At 34.4% G+C, this 12,500-nt stretch overlaps 1 protein-coding gene across 1 annotated transcript in view; it reads left to right on the forward strand.

The window, feature by feature from the left end:
• LOC135202293 (uncharacterized) overlaps positions 1 to 5,606 on the forward strand; it is a 30,252-nt gene extending 24,646 nt beyond the window's left edge. Inside the window, exons 6-7 of the mRNA XM_064231612.1 lie at positions 886 to 1,081; positions 5,266 to 5,606. Of these exons, the coding sequence (XP_064087682.1) occupies positions 886 to 1,081; positions 5,266 to 5,348 (279 nt within the window). The 3' untranslated portion in view covers positions 5,349 to 5,606. The remainder of the gene's footprint in view (positions 1 to 885; positions 1,082 to 5,265) is intronic.
• The last annotated feature ends 6,894 nt before the right edge of the window (positions 5,607 to 12,500 follow it).

Here is a 12,500-nt window from a genome sequence, read left to right on the forward strand (position 1 = left end):
GAAATACGTAAAATTAACAAAAGTTCTCAAATAAAAGAGACTTTGAATTCAGGAGCAAAACAGGTAAGGAAATGTGGAAATCTCTCAGGATGCTTTCAATATCTTCTATTTTCGGAGATGAGCGTCACAGTTTCAGCTTGAGAGGAGGCTGGGTCCCAGGGGAGGTGGGGGCGCGGGGGGGGGGGGGGTGGATTGTAAAGGATGTCTGTGTATCTTTGATACAAATAGTTTGTCTCAAGCATCATAACCTTTTTAGATTTTTCACAATTTACAATTAAATAAATAGATAAATAAAGTAAGAATAAAACAAGTAAAAAATGCGCAGAAGTTTTCTGTAAAGCGTATAATGTCCATGAAACTTTCAGCCACGGCCCCGTGGTAGCCATTGTCATTGGCACCTAAGGTGGTGCCAGATGCATGATCATAGCTAAATTGAACTTTGAATAAAATACAAACGACTGAGGCTAGAGGGCTACAACTTGCTATGCTTGATGATTGGAGGGTGGATGATCAACATACCAATTGGCAGCCTTCTAGCCTCAGTAGCCTTTTAAGATCTGAGGGCGGACAGACAAATAGCCATCTTAATAGTTTCATTTAAAGAAAAGTAAACTGGAGACAAATTATTCTAAGCGGTCAGAATTTTCAAACGGAAGTTAATCAGGGGCCAGCTTCTAATTAATGCAGAGACCGATGGGACTGGTAATTTAAGACCCTGTTCGAACCTAATCCCAACCAAAAAAAAGGAAATGTGATGGAAGGGACAGACCCATTCCATGAAAGGCCTTGAAAAACAGAAAATTGTAAGTGTCAGGGAAAGCAGAAGTAGGGAGAGAAATCCAAAGCTACCATCTGACTAACTGACCGTTCCCGACATCCCCACAGTGTGGAGCCCTGGTGGGAGAAAACCTCTGGAGCGCAACATCGATCACAGCCCGGCACGCCCATCCCCACAGGCCGAAAGAAGTCCATCTCAACTCCATCTTCAACCACCACGATAGGAGTAAGTTGGATGGGACCAGGAGCATCAATTCGGTGGACATGGAGCTCAGTCGTCCTTATCAGCGACTGCACTCGGGCGGTGAGTGGGTGGTCTTATCTGATGAAATCATCTAAATATCATTTTCTCTCAACCACAGATGTAACCGTACAGGGTGTCCATAAAGTCCCAGCACCATTACAAGTATTTATTGCTTGTAAAAGATATATGTATATATATATATATATATATATATATATATATATATATATATGTATATATGAATAACTTGATCACGAAGTATATAAAACGTGATGCTATGTATAAATAAAGGTTTTTTTTTTTTTTTTTTGCCACGAAGGAAAAAAATGAAAAAACGAGTTGGCCGAGTACTTTCGGTCCTATTCGGACCCTTTACTCAGTAAAGGGTCCGTGGCAAAAAAAGAAAAAAAAAATATGTATATATATATATATATATATATATATATATATATATATGTGTGTGTGTGTGTGTGTGTGTGTGTGATTTATATATATGCGTGTCTCTGTGTGTGTAGGTGCCTTGGCTCAGTAGACTGATTTCAAAATGACCCACCCATCTGTCGACCTATAGATGGGATTGGACACCGGAGTCAGCTAGGATCTAGAAAAGCAAATGAGACTAGCAATCTCAACCCTGAAGAAGTGCTGGTAACCAGAATTCTCTGCTGGTTTGGTAATAAGCGAATTCCACAGGAAAATGATAGTCATAAGTCCAAGCGCTTTCGTCTTTACTCAGACATTGTCAAGGAGTTAATGAAGTACAATTGGAGAGAAAGGTCTCAGGTACAACACAAGATCAAGAACACCAGATGGTTAATTGTCAAAAGGGTAAAAATTAAGAGAGATAATCCAGGATTATCGGATATCACACGGTCACAAACCTAAACAGATTGACCCTAACCAAAATTACAAAGTTTCTGTATTTGGCCAGTTCACGAAAATCTCCAGGAATTCCTTAATAATCTCAATAATTTAGTCCCTTCTATAAAATTTACTGTAGAGGAAGAAAGAAACTATAATTTGAATTTTCTTGATGTAACTGTCCATAGAAATGATAGAAATTTCACCTTTTCAGTCTTACGAAAATCAACTAACATTGCCTCTTTTGTTCATTACTACTCCAATCACCATCAAAATGTTAAATTCTCTGTTTTTTCTGGGATGTTTCTAAGGGCTTTACGTGTCTGTAGCCCGCAGTTTATTGACGCTGAAATTAAAACTATTTATGATATTGCCATGAAACTTAAATACCCAAGGACTTTTGTAGATGTGGCATGGAAAAGAGCTAGAAAAACATTTTATTCAACTAATGACAAACTTGAATTTAGTAAGCATAACATTCTAAAATTACCCTATGATGAAAGGTTTTTAGATATTCCTAGAATTTTAAAGCTTTTTAACATAAATGTTGTTTTCAGTAATGTTAATGTCAAGAGTTTAGTAATCAAAAATTCTCCTAAAGATCTTCCAGGCTGCATATATGAAATTACTTGTAAAAAGTGTGATAAAGTCTATTACGGACAAACCGGTAAATCTCTTTCACAACGTCTCAAACAGCATCAATATTCTGTGAGAACTGAGAAAATATCGAATGCATTATTCGAACATATGAGAGATTTAGACCATCCTATTAACTGGAGTCAAGCAAGAGCCTTAATCCCATGTAATGACAGTTAAAAGGAATATCATTGAATCTTGTTTCATCAAGTCAAATAATAGACATGTTCTAAATTTAAGTCTTGGTTTATTTAAACTTGATGCTTTCATAATGAAAAAGTTGTAGATAAATATAAGCAACAAAATTAATATATTCAGTTTTTACATGTTTTGGACTGTAAAGAAACTTTGTAATTTCGGTTAGGGTCAAATCTGTTTAGGTTTGTGACCGTGTGATATCCGATAATCCTGGATTATCTCTTTTAATTTTTACCCTTTTGACAATTAACCATCTGGTATTCTTGATCTTGTGTTGTACCTGAGACCTTTCTCTCCAATTGTACTTCATTAACTCCTTGACAATGTCTGAGTAAAGACGAAAGCGCTTGGGTTTCTGACTATCATTTTCCTGTGGAATTCGCTTATTTATGAAGTCACGTGCATCTACTGTGATTTTTTAAACACACACACACACACACACACACACACATATATATATATATATATATATATATATATATATATATATGTGTGTGTGTGTGTGTGTGTGTTTAAAAAAATCACAGTAGATGCACGTGACTTCATAAATAAGCGAATTCCACAGAAAATGATAGTCAGAAACCCAAGCGCTTTCGTCTTTATATATATATATATATATATATATATATATATATATATATATATATACGTATATATATATATATATATATATATATATATATATATATTATATAATGTGTGTGCATGTGCATATACACATATGTGCATATATGTGTGTTGTGTTTGTTTGAAATCCATCATAACTCTCTATTACAATAATTTTCTATCCTAAAAAAAAAATTAATTAAGTATCAATTAAGCATCATTTCTCATACCCTATCCTAAAAAAAAAATTAATTAAGTATCAATAATGAAATGAAATCATTTCTCTTCATACCCTTTATCTATTATAACCGGTTATTCATTAAATATAAAAATAAAGCTTGGCATTGCGAAATGCTAATCAGGATTAAAGCCGTTTAAGTAAGTTCCCTTTTTAATTGTAATAATAACAACATCGATATAAATAGTCAGGATATCAACAACGCATTTGTTGACAAAGAAAACACATTATGAAGTATGCAAATAGTCCAATAAACAGATGATAAACAACCAACGTTCAAGATCAGTAATTAGTTTTTGCCTGAAAGTACATGTAAATGACTGTTGACTTGTTTGCTAAGCAAAGTTTTGCTTCGTTTGAAGTCCCGTGTGGCGTCCAGGAGAGTCAATTTGCTGAAATATTCGGTGAGATAATTATGTGTTTTCCATCTAAATGGCTAAACAGGTAATTCAGTTTTTAACGCTTCTCATAATTATCAATTTGATTACATCACAAGGTATTGTTTTTTTTTGTTGCTTTCAAAATTATTCTTTTTTTTTTTCCCTCTCCGATCCTGTCGTGTTGGCGATTATACAGCATTTACGAAGTGACCTATTTTCTCAACATCGCAGGTTAATTTGAAGGCCGACTTCTCAAAAAAAAAAAAAAAATAAATAAATAAATAAATAAAATAAAATAAAAATTCTTTTTAATACCTCAGAAACTGGCATTCAGGATTTGATATACTTTAAAGATATTGTTTTAATTATTTTTCTTTTACCTTGACCTATTTTTTTTACAGTCATAGACCATTTAAAAGTCTAATTTTTTTTTTTTTTTAATGAAACTTGCCGCTGACGTATTTTCGTAAGTTACAGGTCAGTTGATTTGATTTGTCCATGAAGGTTGGTCATTATTCTTACAAAATATTCAAGGTCACTGGTACATATAGGATCCTGATTTTTTTTTTTTTTCATCTCTATATTATCCTCAATCGGTGTATTACTGACCGCAAATAGTCTTCAACTTGACATTTTTTTCTGGGTCAAAGGTCAATTTAAATTGGTAATATTTTATTTCTCTTTAAATCTGAGGAAGTTTACTGCTTAACTACCTTAAGGTTTGTGACTATTTTCCTAAATATGTTCCTGGATTTCATCTTGTCTCACAGCCACAGGTAAATTTAAAGCCTCAGGTATTTCTTTTGCTCTGATTTGGATGATACGCTGTTAAACATACATTGCAACTTTAACATTTATTGAAATTGCATACAGAAATGTTATTGTCAAACTGCAGTGAAAACAAAGCTAATCTTATTTTACATTCTATTAATTACTTCCAATGCTATTTTTTTTTCTTACAAAACATCTATTCAAAATCAGAAGATTGTCGATCATATGAATAATGAATTGTGTAAAAAAAAAAGCTAAAACAATTATTTTTCTTCAATTTATTTATGTCATATGCTTATAATGTAATATATATATACGTATAGATAAATGATAACTACCCATTAGAAAAACTGCTCTAATATTGTGATATGAGTGAATGAAAAAAAAAATCTTCGACTGCAATCATGAGTTCAAAATATTGTTTTTCTTACTACAATGTAACAAGATTTAATTAATAAAAGACCACTGAATTTTACTTACAATATGAACTAACAACGACCATAGTTTTTATATGATCTATCTGTGATAAAGACATCAGACCTTATCTATTTCAGGCTCTTCCCTTCAAACATCGATTTGCAAAGGTTGCTATATCTTGGCAACCTCTCTTTCGTCAGCGATTCTCTTGAGAGGATAAATAGAATACGGGAGGTCGGGAGGCATTCCTCAAGGGAAGTAGTTACCATCCCATCTAACCTATATTTTCTATGTTAAAACTGTGGAATTCTTCGCTCTCCTTTGTATTTCGCGGACAATTTGTCTTGCCTCTCTTCGCAAGAAGCGTGTTTTAAAGCACTTAGAAAGAAAAATCCTTCATAATTTTCTTACAGTTACCAGGTTTGTATTGGGCACTTATAGTTGTTTCAGTTCCTTCGTTTTATGAATATATATTATAGTATATATATATAAATATTACATATATATATTATATATACATAAGTATAGATATAAATTATATTATATATAAATATATATGTGTGTGTGTGTGTGTGTGTGTATGTATGTATGCATATGTATATGTATTCCAGGTTAAAGAAAAATATGGGAGTTATCAGATTTGAGGTCTTCAGTTACTTTTTTGAAGCTTTCAACAAACAATAGGTTTATTATTTGTTATATTCTATTTGTTTTTTAGTTGATGGATCTATATAGTATGAGTATTCCCTCTGATGATATCTTTCACAATAATATAAGCAGGGTGACGGAAAATGAGTCAGATGTTGACGCACTGTCTCAAATTCTTTTTGCATATACCCAAGTGAGCATAACTTTTGCGCTCTCAATAACAGACTGTGACCAACCACCATGGTCTTTACTCTCGCGTAACGATTACCTAAGAAGGGAATATAACAGCGAAAGTTGGAATCATTGTTGACCAAAGAATGGCGATGTTGTGTCTTTTCTGAGAAGGGGAAATGAAGACCACAAGAAGATCACTTTCCCTCTGCCCTTGGTAAAACGGTAAAATGAATTAACCTATGCATAATTAATAACGCTTTCTCTTTGAGCGACAACTATCACGGAAAGCCCGCTGTCCCCTCTGTTTGAGAAGTTTTACACAGAATATCTCGATACAGGGACCTTGCTGTCCATTAAACCTCAAAGCAAGATCTGGCTTAGATGTGTTGATGATATATTCATGTTCTGTAGGGGTGGATGTGGATATTTCAATGTATTTTTTTATATTTATTGAATGTGCTGGTTCCAACTCCCAAATTCAAAACCGAACGGGAAGGAGGAGGCAAATTGCCTTTCCTAGACAATTTGATCTGAAGAGAACAGGCAAAATATGTTCTGATTTAATACAGAAATTCAACTTTCAAGGGATCTTATGGTCATGATGCCTCGGTAAAGACGACCGCTGGTTGCAATCTGTTTCGCAGAACGTCAACAATAAAGTTCACATTGCTATTTACAAAAAGAATGTCAACAATACGTTTTACATCGGGAACATCTACTGTATCCAGCATAGTGTGTTATTAGAATGCTTTCACCAAAGCGAACAAAATATACTACAGAGCTCTCTCAAATGAATAATAGAATTAAGTACAAAATAAAACTACCTTACGTTGAAAGCGGAAAAAAAAACTAAACGCTTCATATCAGTGTATTTTTTTAATATCCTGAAATCAACAGTACATTGTCAATTTATATTATCTAAATAAAAATATTAAGCTGATATTTGTGGTTACAAAATACAGTACCGTGTAACGATGGCGATGAAATTTGTATCTGAGAGGCGGGTTGATCCATTTCATATAGATTTACCACTGATCAGGGTTAAAATAGTGCCAACCGAAATAGATAACTTTTTGTTAATCTTTATGGACGTTTTAATTTTGGTGAACGGTGTTAAGTTATATATATAATATTTAGACTCTCATGTCACAAAAATTCATAAATATCGTGAAGTATACATCATAGAAGACCTCATGCTCCATAATTACGTTAAAGTATCCTTTGCAACACATTATTGCATGCAACCACCTAAAAGACATTTCAAGGGAAACTAAAGACTCTTAAGACATGTATTGCAGAACACCTAATGGAGTTCAAGTAAAATGAAACCACAACTTTTCTAGCTCTCAAAGTTAGCTTTTTTTTAACATTGTCACAACTCTAATTCTTAATAAACTGTAAGCTTAAAAGTTAGCAATTTTTTTTATAACTTGATCGAGTAGACCTTTAATACGAAATGTCAGACTAATTAATAAAATTTACCACTCCTTCATAGCTATAAAAAAAACACTGTCTTTTGGGGAATTCTGATATGCTGATTTTACATAATAAATCTCGAAGATTGGTTTTTCATATAGTTTTCTTCGTACAAGAACGATTTGGGAACCCATACTTATACATGAGACACGGTATGATTAGACACACGATAATCAAAGGTGGAGTTTTTTAAAGGCTAAAATACAACGAATTCCCTGATATCATCGTAAAACAAAAGTTTAAACCTGTTTCTTGTCTAAACTTAACAGTTTTCCCTTAAAACATTACCGCTTGATAAAAAAAAAAAAAATAAAAATAAACCTGGTCATGACAGAACCCAAACATTTAATTTTTATAGTTTGAACTGCAACCATGAGCGTTGAATTCTACTGCTTTCGGTTCTCGAAACTTTTGATTTTTTTTTTTACTCTCTTTCTATGTGGGTCTATGTGATCATTTCCTTACATTGAGAACGACAGCATTAGTACTCGATAGAGATTTCGACCACAGGATGTAGTTTTTTTTTTTTTTTGTATGTCACAACCCCAGCATTGAACTGTAATGAATATAACAAAACCCCAAGCTTCGTAGGGGTATAAATAGTATATAATATACATGTATATATAAATTTCCGACTCACACTGGGATCGAACCCCGGACTTTCAAGTGAGAGTCCAAGGCGATAGCAGTTTCTCCGCACAGGCCTAGACTCTTGACTTGAAAGACCGGGGTTCGATCCCAGTGTGGGTCAGATATTTATATATGTGAAACACGTTGCCATATGCTCATTTTCATACATGTATTATTATACACACGTATATATATATATATATAATAATATATATATATATATATATTATTATATATATATATATATATATATATTTCATATATTCTTGAAGCGATTATGTTACTTTCTTGAAATTTCTAGTCTGTAAAAAATAATTAAATGATAATTAGCTGAATATCTTCTAAGCTTCGTACCTGGCTTACCTTATCTTTATAGTAAATTCCATGGCGTATATTGCACTGTAGTTACTTAGTTCCATGATATTTTATTTTGTTACTGAAGCCAAAATGTGATTATAAGGTTACTGTTGAAATGCTGTTCTAGTATAATACATATATACTGAATTTACGTCTACCGTTGTATAATTTTTCCTCTGTCAAACAGTCATGCATTGCATTCATTGCAACAACGATTAGATGGCAAACGTGTATTCATGTAACCAAGCATTTTGAAATGACCTCGTGGAAAATAGTTCACACTTTAATTGATGGAGAATACAATAAACGAATATTATTCAAGGGAAATAGTTTACAAATAAATTACCGAAGGAATACAGTTTATCCCTACCATGTTATTCCTTTGCAAATAATGGTGAAAAGAGAAAAGCCCCAACTGGGCATCTCATCAACTGTTTGTCCTGTACAAGATGAAATGCCACAGCAGTATAGTTCAGATTTCATGCAAAGAACAATAGCACGGGACACTAATGCCCTAACATTGACCAGGATAAAAAAAAAATGACAAGTAGGAAGATGGAACAGAGGACCTTAACCCGAAAAGTTGATAAATTATAGAAAAAGTAATCAGGGAAACCAATACCAAAACCTGGCGGAAGAGGGACGGGAAGGATCAATTACTGCGAAGCGAATGTGAGAAGACGTAGCCTCAAGGGTGCTACACGAGGTCATCTGAAAGAAGGAGTTTTCTATCTTCAAGAGATCAATGGATCAAAGGCACAAGTAAGGTTTAGGCGACAGCGCGTCTTAGAGGATATGTATAAGGAATATTGCTATTCTCACCTACTACTACTACTGCTACTAAAAATGTCACTTTGATAGATTTTATTTACTTTCAAGGAGAAATCTACCCATGGTTCTTCGACTTGAAAAGGTGCGTATTCTCTGATAACCGTAACTACGACATATTGTACATCAAACTATCTTACTATATTAACAGGGGGAGTTGGATCCTGAGAAAACGCAAGAAATTGCTCGTTGCCAGATTCATAAAAACCTCTGTTGAGAAAACAGCCACATTAGCCGCTCCATACACCTACAGAGGACACTCGTCAGTATCGCGTCGAATCCCTCTATACAAACTACATATTTATCTGTATTCTGCTTTCACAAGAGCATACTACGTCTTCCTTTCCGTTCCTATCCAGCTCTTCGTAAGCCCTTCTCTCCCCCAGCCTACTGACCTCCAGTCTTTCCCCATTAGTGAACCTTCTCAAAATACTGATACATCCTTTGACCTACTCTAAACTTAACATTTCTTTCTATGGATCTACACATTTCCCACCCTTTCAGTTTATTTCAGCAGTTTAGACCCTTTTATTTTCATTCCAATTCAACACACCAACTTTCCTTCCATAAAGGAGAGCTGGCTTACCCACTCCAGCATAGACGCTCTAATTCTCTGCCAAAATCCTTTGTTTACACTTTGCTACATATCTTCCCTCACCTATTCTGAAACCCTGTTCTCTAATCCTATCAGGTCGTGTTACTTTTGCTCTCAGAGGCCTAAGTCTGTCACTAGTTTCGGGAATTTTTCTTTAATATCGCTAATCGATGCCGCATTATATGCAAACGTAAGAATCAGCTTTATATTTAGTTTTAAAATATAATCACATGTTATGCACTAATGACTATACCCACACAAAATGCGTTAAAATATGTATTACATGTCGGTCACTCCATAACAATAAAGTAAAAAACATAGAAAAGATGAAGTAACATTCACAAACATTATATCTTAAATAGTCTATACGATAAAATGTTCATTCTGTAATATTGATAAAAACAAGGACAGTTACTGCAAGAGAGATCATTCTTAATTTTTTTATTTACTTATAGTGGCTTCGAAATCTCCTCTTTTTTATTAGATTCTTGAAACCAATATTTAAGAATATATTCATAAAGTGTTCTCCGTTATTGCATCATCATCATATCTACACAAGCCATTCTGGCATTTGTGTTAGGGATAATAAGTGATGATTAATGGAGACAGAATAATCAACTTTTGTGACCAATTTGACTTAATAAAAATATAAAAGTTGAGTGAGGCAATTAACAGTCACATTTATCGGAGAAGATGAAGATAAATTGAGGACGAATTCTCTTGAAAGTTAAGTAGCCAACACGAGTTTCTTGAGAAAGGTACTTCTCGTCTAAAAGTGGGATATCTTTTCTCATATATCTCAGTCTCAAGACCTGATATCGTGATAGAGAGAGAGAGAGAGAGAGAGAGAGAGAGAGAGAGAGAGAGAGAGAGAGAGAGACTTGGGGACCCTTAGGCAAAGAATTTCATCGTATTTGGTTGAAAAGAATTCTTAAAATTGATGCAATAACTTCTATTGTATTTGGTTGCAAAAAAAATTCTATAACATGCAATAACTTTTAATGTATTTCGTTGATAAGCACTCTTGAGAATGAATAACATATCGTATTTGGTTAATAAAATCTTAAATATGCAATAACTTTTGTTGTATTTGGTTGAAGAAGAATGACTGGTTGAAAAACAAAGCTTAAATATGCAATAACTTTTGTTAGATTTGGTTAAGAAGAATGACTCAAAAATGCAGTAAATTGATCGCATACAAAATGGCTACTTGAAACTGATGTAAAAAAAAAAATCAACAGTTCAGTCTGTGCTCAGTTTATAAATGTGAAAAGGGGACCTTATAGGGGAGATCTGCTACAAGGCCTTATGATTATCAAAAGCGATAACTAGGTAGGAAGTCTGAATATGAGAGAGAGAGAGAGAGAGAGAGAGAGAGAGAGAGAGAGAGAGAGAGAGAGAGAGAGAGACTAGCGTAGTAATAAGGTATGTAAGAAAGGGGAGACGCTTGTTAATGGATGGCAATTAGGCGTTACAAGATCGAGCGACTCGTACCCAAGAAATAGTATTTGCTTTCACTTGAGTCAGGATTTCCGTGATATGTAAGAAGCCTTCCTCGGAAAGGACTGAATAACTTATTTCACTGGCGCATTTCCAACATATTCATCGACATAAGGAAAGCATAATTGCAAATCGAGGACGCCTTTGGAAGCATACGAATAAAAATATCACTGTTCATTTTACGATGAGTACTAGATGAAAAATCCTCAGTAATGAATAATAGTTAAGTGATATAAATAACAAGAGATCAGGAAACGAGAGAGAGAGAGAGAGAGAGAGAGAGAGAGAGAGAGAGAGAGTGATGAAATCTGTGAGATCATTGCGGTTTTTTTTCCCGGACCAAAATGAAATGAAAATAAATTTCGATGAGTTTATAGAAACAACTTCATAAGACTAACAGACATATCGATAAATCAGACAGAGAAGTGCCTGATTTTCTTTCCCTCCTCTTTTTAAGCCGTTGTAATTCTGTCGAATGACCCACCAGAGATGATTGGGAATAAAAAAGAAAAAGACAAAAAAAACAACAAGTAAAGGGTTAATCTCTTGCTGGAAGGCCCCCGCCCCAACTCATCAAATGAAAATGCTTTTTGTGGAATTATATACGCTAATTCCTTGGTCATTAGTGAAGCGATCAGGCCATTAAAAAGAATGGGAGCATCCGGGACAGAGAGAGAGCGTCTATAAAAGAGAAATTCAATTAGGGCCCGTTTGGTCATATTGTTAATTCCCTGGAACGACGCTAGGGGGAACGGTGGTATTACAGGGGAATTGTGGTATTATCAGTCATTATTAATGAAGGAAACGATACTATAAAGCGCAGGTGACAGCTTTATTTAATAATGGCTCCATATCAATAACTCCGTATTCATTACCAAATCTTTTTTTTTTTTTTTTTTTTCCTGGGTCGGTAGCGCGCTGGAAACTGGTATCCACGGGCGAGAGTTCGAGTCTTCATCGGGACACCCGAAATACTGAGGGTTAACATTCCTGTATGTTTAAAAGGGGGGGGGGGGGGGGTGGTTGTTGGTGGAGGGGGATGAGTGGTGTTTCCTGTTAATACCCCTGCTTTTAAATCATAGGGGTTACTGGAATTGCCAACAAACCTTAAGTGTCTGATGCAGGCAGCAATAGGTGACCATGAAGCTAGAAAAGTTGGTAAAT

The sequence above is a fragment of the Macrobrachium nipponense genome, chromosome 30 (assembly GCF_015104395.2).
Source record: "Macrobrachium nipponense isolate FS-2020 chromosome 30, ASM1510439v2, whole genome shotgun sequence".
Taxonomy (NCBI): domain Eukaryota; kingdom Metazoa; phylum Arthropoda; class Malacostraca; order Decapoda; family Palaemonidae; genus Macrobrachium; species Macrobrachium nipponense.